Consider the following 20,538-nt stretch of genomic DNA (forward strand, 5'->3'; position numbering starts at 1 on the left):
TGTGCAATGTTTTCTCCATTCTTCAGCGTTGCACTTCAATTAAGGGGTTGTTGCATTTGATAAGCATCAAAGTAGACTTTGTGATATAGGGTGTGATAGGCGCCCTCCCCTTCACCCTCAGTGGTTTGGGATGCCTTTCGAAGGCTTCATGCGAATGAGCAAATGGAGGCTGAGTGTGTAGCGGTAGTGTGGATGGGGTGGTCTGGGATTGACCCCAAGTCCTAGCTCTGGTAAAGACGTTCCGCATTACTACAGCCTCTAAAAGTTGGCCATGCGTTGTGTTACATAAAGAGCTGACTCTGGAGTCTCTTCGTTGTTATTGTCTTTTTAAAATGTGCTTGCAATTTCAAATGAAATAATTTTGTGTTCATTTCTACCCATCTCAGGTATATGTGGAGCTGCGTTTTACACTGAGAGACTGCAATTCAATTCCTTGGGTGTCAGGCACTTGCAAGGAAACCTTCAACCTCTTCTACCTGCAGACCGATGAACCTCTACCCTTGGGAACACGCTTCCGCTCCTCTGACTATGCCAAGGTAAGACGGAGAGACACATTATGCAACTGAAACATTTCATTTGCTAAACCCCTGTGATCATTTGATGTGTATGGATCATGCTAATATTTTTGTAAATTGATGGTTCAAAGGTGGATACCATTGCAGCTGATGAGAGTTTTACACAGACGGACCTTGGTGACCGTGTTCTACGCCTCAACACTGAGGTCAGGGAGGTGGGACCAGTCACCCGGAAGGGCTTCTACCTGGCATTCCAGGATGTGGGAGCTTGCATTGCTCTGGTGTCTGTAAAGGTCAGTCAATCAGTCTGTTTGATTGCAGGTTCCATGGATTTAAATTCACTACACGTATTCACCGTGTTGAAGTTAGCTAATTACCTTATAAAAGTCACTGTTAGAGTGCGACCTGGAGATTATTGTTTATTGATTTTTGATTTTGTTTATATTACTGACACCTGTGGTAAAACAAATTAATTGCAGTGGTGTTGGACTACTCCCAGTGCAAGAGATACATTCCAAATGAAATGTTGTTGTGTCAGCACCTGGACCATCAGCAAATTAAATAAACACAGTTAGGGGGCGGTTAGCGTAGTGGTCTATTCCATTGCCTACCAACACGGGGATCGCCGGTTTGAATCCCCGAGTTACCTCCGGCTTGGTCGGGCGTACCTGCAGACACAGTTGGCCATGTCTGCCGGTGGTAAGCCGGATATGGGTATGTGTCCTGGTCGCTGCACTAGCAGCTCCTCTGGTTGGTCGGAGCGCCTGTTCAAGGGGGAGGGGGAACTGGGGGGAATAGTGTGATCCTCCCACATGCTCTAAGTCCCCCTGGTGAAATGCCTCACTGTCAGGTGAAAAGAAGCGGCTGGCGACGCCATGTGTATCGGTGGAGGCATGTTGTAGTCTGCAGTGCTCCCCAGATCGGCAGAGGGGGTGGAGCAGTGACCGGAATGCTTCGGAAAATAGGGTAATTGGCCAGGTACAATTGGGGGGAAAAAAGGGGGGGGGGATAAACATGGTTGAACCTGGGGTTTAGCTAATTATGCTTTGCACCCTATAATATTTCCATAAGAAAAACTCCTACCTGACACTTTAAAGCTAAAATGAGCTGCTATGAAAGCAATGATGTATTGGAGTCTTGTTCACCGTCACCCATAGAAATCTTCGCATGTAAAGATTGTGACTTTGACCATGTTTATTTTTTTTACATATTTTACTTATTCCCAAATTCAGGTGAGAATTTAAACATTGCATCACTTTTTTTGACCCTTAAGGTATTCTACAAGCGCTGTCCGTCAACTTTGCGGAACCTGGCGGCATTCCCCGACACCGTGCCGCGCCTGGACTCTTCCTCCCTGGTAGAGGTGCGAGGTGCGTGTGTTGAAAATGCAGAGGAGCGGGACACGCCCAAATTGTACTGTGGTGCCGATGGAGACTGGTTGGTACCTCTGGGTCGCTGCGTGTGTAGTATTGGGCACGAGGAGATGGATGGTTACTGCCAAGGTGAGGAGGGATATTGTGCGTGTCTATATTTGCACGTATATGTCTGTGTATTTGTGTGTGTGTGTGTGTGTGTGTGTGTGTGTGTGTACACACATGTGCCACGTGTCCATGTTTATGTGAGTGTGTGTGTGTGTGTGTGTGTGTGTGTGTGTGTGTGTGTGTGTGTGTGTGTCGTTTTGTATTGGCCTTTGCGTCTGGTCGTGTGTGCGCATGTTTTTGTATGTGTATGGATTATGTGTGTTTGTCTGTGTCTGTGTGTATTCAGGCTAGCACGGTAAGCTTCACATACAGTGTTGCTGCAGCTGCAAAGGGAATCTGTAAGTAGCTGATTGGGCTCTGCGAATTAGACAGCAACAGAGGGAAAGAGGAAATACATGAGGAGAGGAGAGAAAGGGGGGAAAAGACAAACAAGAATGAAGAGAAAGAGAAGAGAAGAGGACATGAGAAAAGAAGAGAAGAGATAAGAGAAGAAATGAGGAAACGAGGGAAGAGACTGACAGAAAGGGAAAGAGAAACAGGTAGAGGAGAGGAGAGAACAGAAGAGGAGAGGAGACAACAGACGAGAAGAGAAGAGATGGAATTGCATCATGCAGGCAGATCTCAAGGGCCAAGCAGTCATCTGCAAAACCTTGAAATCTCTCTTACATCCTATCTCCCGCCTCCTTTCCTGCTACCATCCCACAGTCCTCTCTGATTGCTTCCGTCCACCTCTCTTCATCTCATCTTGGCTCCACCCCACTTCAACATTCCTCCCTACGCTTTGGTCCTCTCCTTGTTTGCACCCCTCTTTCCGCCACTTTCTTCTCCCCAGCCCCTCTCTGCCCCCCCCCCCCCATTTTGTCTGTCTTCCTCTTCAACCCTCCTTCTTTCTTCTCATTCCTGTTGCATTCTTCATCCACCCTTCTGCTCTCATCATCTCTGCTTGGAGATATTAGGGACTCTAATATGCAGAGAGTAGCCTATTCTGCAGGGGGAAAAAAGGTGTTCTGACACTTGTGAATCATCACCTCGGTAGTCACACCACTCTGTTGGAGACTCCAGCACAGTGGTGTGACTACCGAGGTGATGATTGAACTACTCTGTGTAAACTAGTTCAAAAGGGAAGATCTCACCATGCAAGCAATTAGACCTTGACTTGCAAGATTGAGTTTCTGGACTTTCTGCTGGGTGATATCAGGGTTCATGTGACAGATTTGGATCTCTTTTGTGGCAATTATTTTCAAACGTCTCCGCTCGAAATAAAGGGGAGGAGTTGAGTGCGTGCTTGTGCGGAGATAAATGTCACATACTATTACAGCGGGTGCATTCCAACAGTCACAAATCACATAACATTTACATAAAACTCTCAAATCCCCAAACTTGGAAAGGTGCCGCAGTGCTCCTGCACAAGGTTTCTGGGACATATCCCGATAAATTTATTGTATGTAACTTGCCTAAATGCGGCCAATCGCTGCCACGACAGATTTGAGAGAAAGTTTAATGTTTAAGAAATCGTTGTGTTGCTCCAGATAGGCTTCAGCCTGGTTGTGCCATTAGATAGTACAGTCAGAAAGGGGTTAGATGTGTAATTGCTTTCATTTGTTAGCTTCACAGCTAATGAAACTTTCATCTGGTCACCCTCTCCCCTTCTCTTTCATTTAAACAGCGCCTGACTAACTCTTGTAATAACAGCAGGTACTGAACCGAGCCACTCTGCATGTTAACAAACCGAGTGAACTCTGTTATCTCATTTAGTATCCCTACAGATGCCCCCAGCTGCTCACGAGTGAGATTCATGTAGTACCCCTGCGGCGATGTGGTCGCTCAGGTTATTACGGAGAGGAGCCTAGCAGTAATTAGCACAGCTGATATGTAGGACAGGTTTTGAAATGTTCATTAATTTTTAGAGGGTAATATTTTTTGTCTCTTTTTACTTTTCACTAGCCTCACAGATGCAGTGGTGCACCGTGGGGTTTCAGTCAGGGCCTTCAGTAACAAACTGCCCCCCCCCCCCACACACACACACATACTGACACACACACAAATTTCTCATATGGGTGTCGGTACAGTCAACACAGCCGCATACAAAATACACTATCATGCACTATATGCACGACTGGATCAACACCAACAAAACAGCTGATCTTCAACAACCACAACCACACCACTGTGCACTATAGCAGCTGTTGCAGCATCACCATCAGATCTGCCTTTATGTCACTCAGCAACCAGATTGCATACACAAACACACACACACCACATGGCACAAAAACAACTAGAAGAGTGCACTCAGTAGGGTGCAGATCTCCACCAGGCGTATCTTTCCTTCTTCGGTGCTCGGACTTGGCGACAAACCACCCTTTTCTTTCGCCTTTCGGTTTTCGTGATATAAATTGATTGTAGGCGACTTACTTTCATTCATTCCAATGCAATGAAACAATGGTAAGAAAGCATAGCTCGTGTTTTACTGTAGCTACTGAGATGATTTCCAGCTGTGACCATGATGAAATTCCATTTTTATAGCAGAGTTGTAACATTGGAGTCTATGGCACCTCCGAGTCTAATCCCCCTCATAATGTCCGTTAAACAAACAAATGGTGGTGAGGGGAATGAAGTGAATTATTTGTGCTTCATCCACTATTCCTCCAGTTCTCCCAGCAGTGACTGATTTGCTGATTTCCGAAGTACGATCGACATCTCGTTTGCTTTCAACCTTCATACCGCACACACTTTTGCTGCCCGATCCAAATCATTTGTGCGCATGTGTGCAGCACCAGAGAGCAGCGTCGGTCGAGCGAGCTAGAGAGTGAATGAGGGAGGGAGCGGCGACAGCGAGATCAAACATTATCCGAAGGTTTTTAATCAACGCAACCACGAGAGGTTCTTGATCATACAGTCATAACTGCGCACAAAATCTTTTAGGCTGATAGGTCCAGTAGTTTGCGAGATTAGCTGTGGACAGACACACACACACACACACACACACACACACACACACACACACACACACAACCAAATGCATAATTCCTTTCAGGCTACCGCCTGGCGGAGATAATAAACAAGTTTTCACAATTGATGTAGTGTTCGCCAGTCACTCGCACAACTTCAACACAGTCAATTCCTTAAGAAAGATGTGCACACCAACCTGGAGTTGAAGTTTCATCTCACTTGAGAGACTTGTGGGAGCCTTCTCTTACAAAATTCATCCAGTAATTTAGTCCGCTTAGGAGAAGGAGTAAAAAATGCAGACAATCCTACCATCCATCCAGCCGTCCATCCATCCATCCATCCATCCAGCCATTATCCGAACCGCTTATTCTGCTCTCAGGGTTGTGGGGATGCTGGATCCTATCCCAGCAGTCATTGGTCGGCAGGCGGGGAGACACCCTGGACAGGCCGCCAGGCCATCACACAGACCCAACACACACACACACACACACACACACACACACATTCATACCTAGGGACAATTTAGTATGGTCAAGTTACCTGATCTACTGTGGCGCAGTGGTTAGCGTGGTCACCTCACAGCAAGAAGGTCCTGGGTTCGAGCCCCGGGGTAGTCCAACCTTGGGGGTCGTCCCAGGTCCTCCTCTGTGTGGAGCTTGCATGTTCTCCCCGTGTCTGTGTGGGTTTCCTCTGGGGGCTCTGGTTTCCCTCCCACAGTCCAAAGACAGTCCTACCAGATTCACGAAAAAAACCCTAAATAGACCAGCAACAAGATTGTCAGTGGCTGTGAATGTGGCGGCCATTGCGCTCAGTACGCTCACAACCTGCCAAAGGCTCGAGCTCAAAGTTGATGACGACACCGCTACATTGCAGGGCCAGTGGGGCGTTCTGTCACTACACATCAAAATGTGATTGGCTGATGATACAGTCACTCAGCGTTTTAATCAGGTTGCAGCTTCGGGCTTCAACGCAAGGCTAGCAATACAAACCAGCGCTGGCCCAAGCAGCTCTGATGCGTTTAGATGACAGGAAGTCCCTGCTCAGCCCCACGAGAAAACAAGTAATTGAATTCAGACACGTTTCAGACACACTTCAAGTTAACTATGAAAAACAAATTATGGTTTTGATTTTGACAGGGCCAGCAGGGAAGACCCCGATGGCCCTGACAGCCCACCACTACACATTTTCTTCAGAATCCCAACAAAGACGTCTGCCAGGGGAAAAAAAAGGAGCCAGTATCAACAGTAAACTGCCCTATCTTGGCATCCCAGTGAAAATATAATAATTGATAATGGGTCCTTTTCTATTCATCTCCCCCTCTCTCTCTCATTCCTTGTTTCCCCTTTCAACAACAGGGGCCACCTTTGCCTTGTCTTCTCTGTACCTCTCGTCCACCGTACCCACTGAAACTCGCACAGCTGATGTTGTTATGCAGATGTGCACTTTTCAAGCAGTTGCAGCAAGTTTAGGCGTGAACTTCCGATGACTTCTGCTTCTCCTCGTTTTCATTTTGGAGCACTGCTTCAAAGGGTACTGTGATCAAAGCTGTCTGAGAGGCAGCATGGGGAACGAGCGAAAGAGAGAGCGAAAAAGGGAGAGCGAGTGAGCGAGAGAGAGAGCGCGAGAGAGAGAGAGAAAAGGGAAAACCCCAATGCTCCCAAATGCGAGCCCGGTTCTGCGCCAACATGTCTAGCTCTCTCTCCCAACTCCCTAAACAGAGGCGTCAGCGCTTATCAAACCCTGTTTTTCACACCAATAGCGGTCTGCCAGACTGTTTTGACATCTCAATCGAGCGCTTGATTATTCTATTCCTTTCATTCAGTGTCAGCCACAAGAGGATAACGCAGAGATAGGCTGGTTATATCATGACCTAGATAAGGCAACATCACAGTGCTAATGCTATTTGTTCCACGTCCTTTCGTCACACCATCATCTTCAATAAAAGGCACTGGATTGGGGGGATTGGGTGGGAGGGGGGGTGAATAGCGATGTCTGTATTTGTGCGATTTGCTCGAGAGTTTAATCATTGTTATATAAAATGCTTGAATTGGAGCATAAATATATGGAATATGACAGTTTGTGTCACGGTTAGGGAATTTACCCAATTACAGAAAAACAAATCTGTATATAATCAACTATGGTAATTTCTATTTCAACAAACCGTGTTGATTTTCAATCTTTTTGCACTTTAATGTGTTGGCCATTTTGGAGTTGATACCAATTTATTATATAAACTTACTAGATTCACTATTTAAGTCATAAGACTTGGTTCAGTTTTTTTTTTTTTTTAGAGAGATTAACGGTGGTAATGCAAGCCGGGGACATAATTTTAGAGTCACTGTAAACCAGTCCTTAAGTTTATCCTCCGCTGTAATCTCCTTCCTTTCTGGTTATCCCTCCCGGACAGTCACCTGGACATTTGCCATGCTGGGCGTGTTCCCGGACAACCTCCAGTGTCTTAAAGCTTAAAGTAGTGTCAGGATTAGAAAGTGTTGATGAAATGCAATCTCCCTGCCCTTAATTCGGGTAAAAGGCAATAGGCGGTGTAAAAAAAAAAAAAAATCAATACGCTATTAGACGTCTTATTTGTACTTGAGTCCCCATGCCCCTCTTCTTTCTGTTTACTTCAGCCGGTAGCTCGGCACAGTCAGGCCAGTGCATCACTCATTCTCTGTGAACCCACGATCTACATATCAAAGCCCGGAGACCAGGGTAAACATACTTTCCCAGATTCCATCTGTTCCCGACTACATAAAGCCAAGCGGCGCTCCCACTCCACAAACCCAAACATCCTCAGATCTGTTGTTCGGTAAGCCACTGCTCCTTAACAGTCATGCTGGTATTGTTTGGCTTGTTGCTCCATTACCCCCCACCCCCCCACCTCGTGAGGGGGTGCAATTTGTTAAATTATACATTATTTTATGAGAACAGTGAGCTTGTTTAAAAGGGAGCTGCTTTTAACCGCTGTGAATCTTGCAGTTGTCACGCATGTCAATGGATTCTGAAGTCCTTCCTCTTCTGCAGAACTGTTTTGAGAGTTTGTCCGCCCGCAAAGACGCTTTATACAAGGGCCCATTAAAGCCGTTGTTGTTTTATTTGTGATTTTTTTTAATCAATATTCGTCATAGATACTGCACCGCGGGATGATCCTGTAAATAAAAGTGACTTGGATGTAGAACCCATGAAACGCTTGATGCCATGGATGTATCGCAACTGCACAGTTTGTTGAGATTTAGGGGATATTCTGTCAGGTCTTTGCGTCAGGTCAATGAAGGCAGTTTGATAAGCAGCCAAGGGCATCCCGGGGGGCGTGGCGGTCTGTTCCGTTGCTTACCAACACGGGGCTCACCGGTTCGAATCCCCGTGTTACCTCCAGCTTGGTCCCTACAAACACATTTGGCCGTGTTTGTGGGTGGGAAACCAGATGTGGGTGTGTGTCCTGGTCGTTGCACTAGTGCCTCCTCTGGTCGGTCGGAGTGCTTGTTCGGGGGGGAGGGGGAACTGGGGGGGAATAGCGTGATCCTTCCAAGTGCTACGTCCCCCTGGTGAAACTCCTCACTGTCAGGTGAAAAGAAGTGGCTGGCGACTCCACGAGTGTCTGAGGAGGAATGTGGTAGTTTGCAGCCCTCCCTGGATCAGCAGAGGGGGTGGGGCAGCGACTGGGATGGCTCAAAAGAGTGGGGTAATTGGCCGGATACAATTGGGGAGAAAAAGAGGGTGGGGGGAATGAAAATAATAATAGTAAGTAGCCAAAAAGTGCAAATCAGCTCTGTTTGAAGAGAAAGGACATAAAACAGGTACTAAAGTATAGGAGCTATCAAAACTAGCATAGGTGTGTTAAGCTACACACACTATGATTAAGTTTACATCATTATTGCTTTGGTTTCGGTGATACCACATTGTCTCAGAGCTGCTAAGAGGGCCATTTCACACCGAGGGTCAGTGATCCCCAGGTCCCTGACTGCCGGCACAATGTGCCGTCCTAGTTGCTGACTGGGTTGTTTCCTACCGACGTGTTAGCTGCTCCATTACCCGGGCGCTGGTTGAGTTGAGCCTATCTGCTGTGATTTGGTGGGCGTCTGTGAGCATCAGTCTGGGTGCAGCGTGAGAGTGGTGTTCTGTAAAGGCGAGTGCAGTACTGTGAGCCGGTGTCGATGGGACCGGTTTGTTGCTCAGCAGAATTTAGCGGAAGCCTAATTAAACCAAGCGCCTGTGTTAACGGATGACCCGGCCCATTTCTTAAGCACTGTTCATTTCCTCTACCGTAAGGTTTTCATGATTATGTTACCTTTGTTTATAGTGCAAGTTCAAGGAAAGCGGCATCGGATCCTTTAAAGCAGTGAACATTTAACTTAAATTGTTAAATCATTTAACTTGATTTATTCTGTGCTCTAAATTATTCTGGCTAATATTACTCATCTTCTATATTATTGCGGTTTACATTCACACAAATGCACTCACGCTGATTTATATATTACTCATGCATATGGTTTGTTTCACCGTTTACAACATATGATTTATCATATTTTATATTAATTTTTCCAAATTTTAAGTTACTGCACCAAAAACTAGGGTGCATTTATGTGTTCTGTGTGGAGCACAAACTTGGTGCACCAGATGTCATCTGGCTCCTTTTAAAGGGACTCGGTTAGTGTTATTGACCTGCTCCAATTCAATCCGTAGTCTCCGGGGAATTTTTTTTATTATTATTGTTTTTTGGTCTGGCTGGCTTTTTTTAAGATGACAAGGGGGGAGAAAAAGAAAGTGGTTTATAGACACAACCCCAGACAAAAGTAGCATGCAATGCGGGGGCTTACTTTTACTTTGGTCGCAATAACCAAATGGACTTCAAATTTATTTGGGATTTATTTTTCTCTAATCCAAGGAAGGTAAATTTGAAGGAGACATTTCTGTAGCCCTCTAAATTGTCAACGGCCTTCCAAAAACCAAATAGCCAAAACCTCTTTTCCTCTTTTAAGTAATGCTTGGCATGGCGTTCGGGGAGCATAGTGGTCTATTCCATTGCCTACCAACACAATGATCACCGGTTCGAATCCCTGTGTTGCCTCCAGCTTGGTCGGGCGTCCCTACAGATACAATTGGCATGTTTTCAGGTGGGAAGCCAGATGTGGGTATGTGTCCTGGTTGCTGCACTAGCGCCTCCTCTGGTCAGTCATGGCACCTGTTCTGGGGGAGGGGGAACTGGGGGGAATAACATGATCCTCCAAAGCACTATGTCCCCCTGGCGAAACTCCTCATTGTCAGGTGAAAAGCAACTGGTGAGTCCACATGTATCAGAGGAGGCATGTGGTAGTCTGCAGCCCTCCTCGGATCGGCGGAGGGGGTGGAGCAGCGACCGGGGCGGCTTGGAAGAGTCGGGTAATTGGCCAAGAGCAATTGGGGAGAAAAAGGGGGTAACGAAAAAAGAATTCTGCCATCTGTGTGGGCGACTGCGACTCGCTCCCTGCGAACTTTAAAGGAAGTCTGGTATCACCTCGCCGTCTACTCGTCAGTTCTACACTTGGCTTTATGGTTCTGAGTTACTTCTAAAGCACAAACTGGTCTGGCCTCGGGTGACTTCTCTACCCTTTTTAACTCCCGATGAGCCTGAGTGTAACCTTGGCTCACTGGCAAGGGCTTTCTCCTTATCCTTAAACAGACACTAAATGAAATAGGGCCTTTTTGCTGTCGTGGTGCCAACTCTTGGGAATGAGATCTCAAAGAAATGGGTGGAATCGGTTTTGTTTTGTAAATCGCTCCTTGAAACCAGTAATTTTCAGACTTGTTGAATGGCCCCATTTGTGTGAATGATTTTATTGCATTTGCTCGATGCTATGTATGCTGTATGTATACCTGCGGGTGTATTGTTCCTTAGTATGTGGAGAAATAGTTCTGAGAGCGTAAGTACATTAGTACATTAGTAGATTATTACTTACCATCGGGCATGGTGGTGCAGTAGTTGGCACGGGGGCGCAGCGGTTGGCACGGTGGTGCAGTTGTTGGCACAGTGGTGCAGTAGTTGGCACGGTGGTGCAGTAGTTGGCACAGGGGCACAGTGGTTGGCACGGTGGCACAGTGGTCTGCACAGTGGTGCAGTGGTTAGCGCGGTCGCCTGACAGCAAGAAGGTCCTGGGTTTGAGCCCCAGGGGTAGTCCAACCTTAGGGGTCGTCCCGGGTCGTCCTCTGTGTGGAGTTTGCATGTTCTTCCCATGTCTGTGTAGGTTTCCTCCAGGGGCTCCGGTTTCCTCCCACAGTCCAAAGACATGTAGGTCAGGTGGATCGGCCGTACTAAATTGTCCCTAGGTATGAATGTGTGTGTGTGTGTGTGTGTGTGTGTGTGTGTGTGTGTGTGTGTGTGTGTGTGTGTGTGTATGACTGATTATGATGCTGCATGTGTTCGTGTGTTCCTGTCTGTTTGTTTTTTTCTGGAAGTTTTTTTAATGGAAACGGGGATTTTAGTGTGCTAATTACTTTTCTGTTGACATTGCTCCAAGTTTAACCAGAAAGCAGATTTTCAAATTAATCTACGAGATAGTCGCCTTTAGCACAAGGTCGACTTTGCAAGAATATGATATCCAGGTGCAAGAGAATGATCGTCAGCATTAACGGAAAGCAGGCCAGTAAATTTCTTTCCTCATTAAGAGTTAACCAGCAGCCTGATTTATGGGGTTGATACCTTGTGTTTATGGTTCTGTTTCCTCGCCTCACCTTTTCTGTTTCTTATTCTGTTTGGTTTTCCATACGTTAGTGTAAAGCGGTCTTTATGTTCACGGTAACCTTCTGCGTGCTTTCTCTCATTGTTTTCTCCACGCTTTGCACCTCCTTTCAAATATGCTGCTCTCCTTTTTCATTTAATTATCCATCCATCCATTATCCGAACCGCTTATCCTGCTCTCAGGTTTGCGGGGATGCTGGAGCCTATCCCAGCAGTCATTGGGCGGCAGGCAGGCAGACACTCTGGACAGGCTGGCAGACCATCACACAGGGCCAAGATACACACACACACACACAGTCACACCTAGGGACAATTTAGTACAGCCGATCCACCTGACCTACATGTCTTTGGACTGTGGGAGGAAACCGTAGCCCCCGGAGGAAACCCACGCAGACACGGGGAGAACATGCAAACTCCACACAGAGGACGACCTGGGACAACCTCCAAGGTTGGACTACCCCAGGGTTCGAACCCAGGACCTTCTTGCTGTGAGGCGACCACACTAGCCACCGTGCCACCGTGCCGCCCTTCATTTAATTAGTGTTAGTTAAATGTAGACCTACGTCTTACAGTAGACTTTGTGGGACTTTTGTATCTCACAACTCTAAAATAAAATAAAAATAAATCACTGCGTTTCCTGTCAAGTTTTTATCTCATACTCTCATAACTGTATTGTTATGTGTCTATTTTCTTCTTGACACTTTTCCTCACTGCACCCCCTCTTACAGTTTTACATAACACACACACACACACACACACACACACACACACACACCCAATAGGCATCAAAAAGTCCAGCATTTTATGGTTCAAGTTGTTCATATTTTTCCAAGTGATACTCTTTATACTATACTTTATACTTTATACTAGATATTTCAGTTTAATATTAAGGTATATGTTCGGGCCTGATTGCTGTATCTTCTGTTCTAATTTTAAGTTAAATCAAATAAAAGTTAAAATAAATTAAAGTTAAATTCCATTCCAATCTAATTATTGTTATTATTATTTATTTCGTGTTTCCTGTTTTACGCCCTGTAGAGCCATATTATTATTATTATCATTATTATTATTAATAATTCTATTTGCTTCATAGTATCTTCCCCTTCTTTCTTCATTCTGTCTATCTCTACAAACTCATACCCCCCCCCCCCCCAAAAAGACATAAAAAACCTAACCTGGGGTAAAAGAGCCAACCCCTGCTCAGGCATATTCTGTCCCCCTGGGTGACAGAGGTTTTAGGGATACTGCATCAGAAGGACTACCTTACGGTGGGCCGGCCAGACAGACTATCTTGCTTGTCACTGCCAAGCCAGACCCGTGCCAGGAGCAGATACAGATGCCACTCACTCAACACAGCACAGAAGTAATCACTGCACGATAATGATGGACTGCAATACTGTGGTCTGGCACAGCAGCCGTAAGAGAGAAAGGGGGATCCAGATGGCACTGGGCTTTGCTCTTTCCTTTCTTAGTATCGCTTAAGAATGAGACTCACGCCATGCCAGCAGACACTCAATTAACATTTAATATGGTGCTCATCTCATAAGGATTTTTGCATTGAAATGTGGAGCAAAGAATGAAGTGCAGAAATTATGGGAATCTGTGAAATGTTTCGTCTGCCCGCACTGACAGTCTTAATTGAATTCCCCGCCATGTTACCTTTTTTTTCTTTCCATCTATCAAAGCCATTTCTTTCTTAGAGCATGTGCATATTTGCTCATTTTGAAAAATATTTATTCCTACCCACCAACACATATATAGTGTGCAGTAAAGCTATTACTTCCATTTTCCCTGAGTAATAAGTAGTTGCAGCATCACTGCTTTATTTTCCCCCACTGAGATAGCTGGAGGCAGGAGGAGGCAATCTGCAATGGTTATTGCCATCTTCTGATTAGCCATCGGGAATACGAGAAGGGGCGGGGGGGATGTTAGGAGGAGGAGAGACAGGAAGAGGACTGGAGGAAAGGCAAAGAAAATCAAATAAGGACATGAGAAAAATTAGAGGGATAGGGGTTGGCTGGTGGAGCCACTAGAGAAAGAACATGGGAGGGATGGGGGAGAGTGGTGTTGATGGAGTAATGAAAAAACAAGGAGGGGTAAAAGACAGGACATGGTGGAGAGATGAAAGTAGTAATGAAGGAGGAAAGACAGAATGACACTGGGAAGGGACAACCACTTTTTGGGGGTACGGTAGACCACAGCGGGTGGATAGAGGTTTTTAGTCTGCATGCAGGCAATTTTAGATTGCATTTTTATAACTCATACAGAATTTATATGGTAATAACATGAGTGATGTTACCTGCAAAACAGCTCATTTGAATACAAACTCTGTATAGTCTAAATACGAGTCAATCTAAAACAAGGTACCGTCTTAAACTTGCCTCTCTAAGTTAAAATGGGGGTTTCTGCACATGTTTGCAAGATTAAATAAGTTCTCATTAATTTGTAATTGTTTATCTTCTTTCTTGAGACTTTTAGGGCTGCATGCAAAATATGGCATGGATTTGCATGAAAATAAAGTGGCATTACAAGGCACGAGCAATAGTGGAGAAATTGTTATAGAGTTGATTTTAGGGCACCAAAACATTTCTCATACCCCCTAAAAAGTAGTCCCCACCAATGCCAACATAAAAAAGTCCTGAATGGAGATGCTTCAGCAACAGTAGAAAACCATCAAATGGGATTGTCCCTACTTGGTTCCCTATATGTAACGGCACTTTCAACTTAACACTCCCATGTATATTAAATTAGATGTTTCTGTAATTTTAATGCGAGAACATCATAGGTGTGCATCATCTAGTGACTGGATGGGCGCAAGTAGGTGGCTCTGAGCCAATGTGAAGGTGGTGATTCTCTACAATCTGCTTCAGTTGGTAGGGTCATGGCACGGATCAGGGAAGGAGGACAGCAAAAGGTTGGATTCAAATGAACTTGCTGTCGATGAAAATGCACGAAATTGCTCTGAAACATGCATTTTCTGCACTCCACCCCCTCTCTCCAGCATGTCAACCAGGCTTCTACAAGGCGTATGCTGGAAACATCAAATGCTCCAAATGCCCGCTGCACAGCTCCAGCCATGACCAGGCAGCCACCATCTGCCACTGTGACAAGGGCTACTACCGAGCTATCAAAGACCCCTCCAACATGGCTTGCACAAGTAAGTTTAATGGTTACTGTACCCTTTTCTGCATATGTGTGCCTGTCTAGAGTCTGTGTGCCTGTCTATATGTCTGAAAGCTGCCCTACATTATGCTTTTGGCACTTCTGGTTTTACCTCTCCACCCATCCAGTTTTCTTTTGACTTGATTAAGCATGATTTAAATTTGATGTTTTAATGCCATAGTGTTCTGTTTTCATGAGATCTAAGGTAGCTGCTGTCTGTTAACCATAAAAAAGACACCACCCCCATCTCAACCCTAACACACATACACACACAATACTTGTGTTTTTCCATACTTGTGAGAATCCCCATTGACTACATTCATTCCATAGCCCCTAACCTTAACCGTCAGAACAGTATGTCTAACCTTTAACCCAGTGATCAATTTTGGGGCCCATGTTGTTTAGCCTTTACATTAATGATCTTGCCACTGTACGCAATGAGTCTTGAGATTCAGGTGTACACAGATGATACTGTTATTTATGTATATGCAATGACCAGAGAGCAAGCTGCACATGTAAGTTCATGGCAGTGATGGCCTACGTTACACTGTGGCTTAAAAGCTCCTGTCTTTACTTAAACATAAGAGAGGGACGTCCGGGCAGTGTAGCGGTCTATTCCGTTGCCTACAAACACGGGAATCCCCGTGTTGCTTCCGGCTTGGTCGGGCATCCCTACAGACACAATTGGCTGTGTTTGTGGGTGGGAAGCCGGATGTGCATATGTGTCCTGGTCACTGCACTAGCGCCTCTTCTGATCAGTCGGGGCGCTTGTTCTGGGGGCGAGGGGGAGCTGGGGGGAATAGCGGAGGTATGTGATAGTCTGCGGCCCTCCCCGGAACGGCAGAGGGGGTGGAGCAGGGACCAGGATGGCTCTGGAGAGTGGGGTAATAGGCCGGATACAATTGGGGAGAAAAAGGGGGAAAGTTCCCCAAAAAAAACAACAACATAAGGAAAACAGTTTGTATGTTCTTCACAGAGAGGTCAACAGATAATCCCACACCTAATGTTTGGTTGCAGGAGAAAAGCTGATAGTCGTATCTGATTTCAAATATCCTGGTGTAACAATTGATTCTAAACTTACATGAAAAAAAAAACCAAACAAATTAAGATGGTAACAAATGTAGCAAATTTCAACTTATCAAGTTTCCATGATATCAGATACTGTCTAACTAATAAGGCAGCAACATACACTATATTTCAGTGCCACGGTCATACTGTTGGACTAGTACAACACTTAAACCCGTACAGTCAGTACACCACCAGGCTCTTAAGGTGCTTGACAGGAAGCCAAACACCCATCACCATTGTTACTGCCGAAGAAATAAAAATTTACTGAGCGGGGACAACCTTATCAAATTTAAAGACGGCTTGGCTCTCGCCCCACTTTAGTGCTTTTATAAAGCAGATTACAACTGACGATAGATACACTAGGTCTGTGGCAAGAGGGGGTTGTATAATACCTATGAGGGGGACTGCCGTTGGACAGTCAGCTTTTTCAGTGAGAGCAGCTCACACATGGACCTGCCATCATTTATCAGGGACTGACACATATTCATTTAAAATTAATTTAAAATCAGGGTTAAACGATTTTAAATCTTTCAACCCTGATTTTAAACATATTCATATTTGTATGTTTGTATTCAAATGTTACAGAGTATTTGAATATGTTCCATGTCTGTAACATATTCAAATATTCTGTAACATTTGAATATGTTACAGAGTGTGACCATACTCTGTAACATATTCAAATATCTTGAAGTGTGCTTTGTTTTATGGATTGTTGGCCTTTTTTGAAGTGTTTTATGTGTTCTTATGAAGCAGGTTCTGCTGTAAGTACAGTATTGCCGTTATGTGTTTTAATGCATTTTATGTGTCTTGTGTAGCTGTTATTACACCCGCCCAGGGACAGCACTTGAAAAGTAGCCAAGATGGCTGAACTGGCACATTTACAGAAATGTCTGTGGATCTGCACTGTCCATGTACCTTTAAACTGTATGAACAAAATAAATAAACCCTTACCCTTACATTAACCTTAACTTAAACCCAATTCTAACCGTAACGCTAAACTCGAGTCATCATCATCAGTTCCGTAACCTATGGAGGACGTAGGAGCACAGCTGATGCCTCAACAAGTTGAGTCATCATTGTGTGTCAGTAGGGGGCGTACCTGGTGGTCCTTATCTGCTCTCCAGGTATGGATGGCCGTTGGTTCACAGAGGAACTCATCCGCCCTTTGACAGGTTTTGTTTTTAGTCCTGCTGGGTGTCCACACACCCTCCTCACGACAACCCAACGGTTGAAGTGGGGGTGTCGGTTTAGTCGCTGACGACCCGATGGTTGCAGTTTAACGTCGTACCCAGGACCAGAAACTCAAGTCAACTCAAAACTCAAACTCGAGTCCTAACCCTGAAATAGATCCTTTAAGCAGTGGGGAGCGACAAAAATGTCGCTTTGCAAAAATGTCCTCAATCTGATGGTTAACAACTCAAACTGATCATCACAAATATAACTGAACAAGAACCCACACACGCACAGATACCATTTTTGCAGCGTAAAAGAGAAACATGACATGAACAGTTGAATCCATTCACATATATTCACATATATCATCGAAAGTATTAAGTTACAAACAATACCAGAGGGAATTAGTCGCTTACTAAATCTTGATCATGAGACAAGCCCTCATCTCTGTCTCTGTCTGTAAACTTTCTGCCTCCCCAGGACCCCCATCGGCTCCCAGGAACCTGATCTCGGTGGTCAATGACACAGCTCTCTTCTTACAGTGGACCCCTCCCAGTGACACTGGAGGCAGGAAGGACCTCACTTACAACATCCTGTGTCAGCGCTGTGACAGTAATAATGAGGATGGCGGCGCACCGCAGTGTGAGCCGTGTGAATCCGACCTGCGGTTTATTCCTCGGCCCCTCGGGCTGTCGGGTACCTCGGTGGCAGTGCTCGATTTCGCAATGCACACCAACTACACCTTCCACGTGGAGGCAGTGAATGGCGTCTCGGGGCTGGGCATAGCTGCACGCTCACTGGCAAATGTAACCATCACTACACACCAAACTGGTAAGATACAGAGCTGACCCTCGTCCTCCTTTCTTCCGTCTCTTCCTCGTTTCTGTCTCAACCAGTTTCACCTTCCATTTTTCATTATGTCAATAAAGATCAATGACAAGTCCTGTTCTCAATTGATAACCAGTCCAGAATGACGTACTGCGCTGATATTCTGGACAACTGAAATTTTACTTCTATAATTGCCACTTGCATGTACTCGTAATACCACATAAGGAATAATGGCAATTAGATTGGTGACCCCTAACCCCATACCTCCTATGCAGCTGCAGCAAGTCACAGTTAACACACTTTACTTGCATAACATCGAGCATCAAGTATCATTTTAACGCTGGCTCCTTGTTTAAACATAGAACTCGGTAAACTTGCTTTTGCAAAAGGCATTATATCTTTAAAAAGAATGTCCAAGAATATATGGTAACACTTTGAATTACAGATCATTAATTACGCAGAAATAACTGGGTAATTTATGAGTGAATGTAGTTGAACCATGATGAGTGGTAATTGCTGAATAATATATGAGTAAAGTAGGGGCTTTTTTGTTATTCTAGTTTGCTTTGATATCATTATATTTAACAGCACAATGGGAAGGAAATATAAGTAAATGTATAAGTAATAATAATAACAACAACATATAATAATGTATAATAATAATATAATATAATAATGTATTATATTATTATACACATATATTATATTGTTATATATTATATACATATATATATTATACCTATATGTGATATATGTATAATTAGAATGTATAATAATGTATAAGTAATAGGTGTAAGTAAGTAAAAATAAGTATTTTGAGTCCATCATGCCGCAAAAATAAATTGTATTCAGCTGTTAAACTTCAATATAAAGTGAACATGAAATGTGGCGCTGTCTTTACTATGGTTATGTTACTCAGCTGGACATTCAATACTCACCTTGTATTCAAGTTTAAAAGCTGATTACTGCTTATCCTTACACAAAGGACAAAAAGGATTAAACATACTGGTGTTTGGTGCAGTGTGAATTTATACCATACAGTGTTTGACGTAGATTATATCCAACAGCACATTATATAATGACGAGGAAGCAAACTAGAGAGGGAGAAAAATGCCCTGTTTTACTCATCGTGCCCTTAGTATTAACCACTCGTCACAGTTCAGTGCATCTATTTTACTCATATATCACTTGGCTAGTTCTGCGTAGTGAATGGCCTGTAATTTAAAGTGTTCCCAAAGATTATTGATGATTTATTGATTCCCACCAGCTCTGTTTCAGTTGGAAGGTCTACATGGTCAGGCTGCACATGCCTGCTAGATAATAGTCATAGTCAGTAAATTATGAATGTATGAATGTCTCTGCTGCTTGCTGCAGACTAAGACTCATGGCAGGTTAATAGGTAGGGATAATTTACCCGGTTTTCGTTCTAAACATCTGTACACTTTCTTTTCCTCTATCTCTTTATCTCTCTGACCCCATTGCTGTGTCTCTCTTATAATCTGTTACACTCTCTCGCTCTCGCTCTCTCTCACTCTCGCTCTCTCTCTCTCTCTCTCTCTCTCTCTCTCTCTCTCTCTCTCTCTCTCTCTCTCTCTCTCTCTCTCTCTCTCTCTCTCTCTCTCTCTCTCTCTCTCTCTCTCTCTCTCTCTCTCTCTCTCTCTCTCTCTCTCTCTCTCTCTGCTGATGTGTTAATGAGTCAAGCACAATACGGACCCTGGAATAGCTGACGGAGAAGCTGTGGCTTTAACTTAGCCCTAATTAGGGGGGCCAGGTTGACCTGAGGTCAGCCGGTGTGAGCAGAGGGTCCTCGAGGCTCCATTATCTTTGGCTTGATTTGGGAAAAACCAAGTCACTTGAAGTTCAACTAACCTGAAAGTTATATTGCAAGGACAAGAATATGTCTTGCATAATTGATGGAGAGTGGGAGAAAGGATGAAAAAAAGAAAGAAGACATATGGATAAAAATAGACGTGGGGACTCTAGTGTATTCTCTCCTCTTTTAGCATATACACAAATTTGCTAATGCTGAGGATAAATTCTGATGAGAACAAGGTCTGGACTGAGATAAAAATGGGAACTTGAGGGCATATTTGTGCTTGGACCTGTTCATGTGTAATCTAATACACCTTTGTATCATAATTAAACTTTCCACGCTGCACCATTACTCATGATGAAAAAAAAATCATACTAAAAATAAAATGTAGAAAGCTTGAAGCCAAAAGTTTTTGTATATGTGAACTAATACTGGCGGCACGGTGGCGCAGTGGTTAGCACAGTCGCCTCACAGCAAGAAGGTCCTGGGTTCGAGCCCCAGGGTAGTCCGACTTTGGGGGTCATCCAGGGTCCTCCTCTGTGTGGTGGAGTTTGTATGTTCTCCCCATGTCTGCGTGGGTTTCCTCCGGGTGCTCCAGTTTCCTCCCACGGTCCAAAGACATGTAGGTCAGGTGAATCGGTCCCTAGGTGTGAATGTGTGTGTGTGTGTGGGTGTGTCAGCCCTGTGATGGCCTGGCGGTCTGTCCAGGGTGTCTCCCAACCTGCTGCCCAATGACTGCTGGGATAGGCTTCAGCATCCCCGCGAGCAGGATAAGTTTGGATAATGGATGGATGGATGGATGGATGGATGGATGAACTAATACTATTGAGGAGT

General features: G+C 44.6%; 1 protein-coding gene across 2 annotated transcripts in view; it reads left to right on the forward strand.

Moving 5' to 3' along the window:
• Positions 1–20,538, forward strand: part of epha6 (eph receptor A6) — a 92,422-nt gene that overhangs the window by 39,520 nt on the left and 32,364 nt on the right. The window contains exons 3-7 of one of the 2 annotated variants that reach the window (XM_056278608.1): positions 387–536; positions 647–808; positions 1,789–2,017; positions 14,662–14,817; positions 17,544–17,903. In XM_056278608.1, coding sequence (XP_056134583.1) covers positions 387–536; positions 647–808; positions 1,789–2,017; positions 14,662–14,817; positions 17,544–17,903 — 1,057 coding nt within the window. The remainder of the gene's footprint in view (positions 1–386; positions 537–646; positions 809–1,788; positions 2,018–14,661; positions 14,818–17,543; positions 17,904–20,538) is intronic. The other variant, XM_056278609.1, reaches the window with a different exon arrangement.

The sequence above is a fragment of the Lampris incognitus genome, chromosome 4 (genome assembly GCF_029633865.1).
Source record: "Lampris incognitus isolate fLamInc1 chromosome 4, fLamInc1.hap2, whole genome shotgun sequence".
Taxonomy (NCBI): domain Eukaryota; kingdom Metazoa; phylum Chordata; class Actinopteri; order Lampriformes; family Lampridae; genus Lampris; species Lampris incognitus.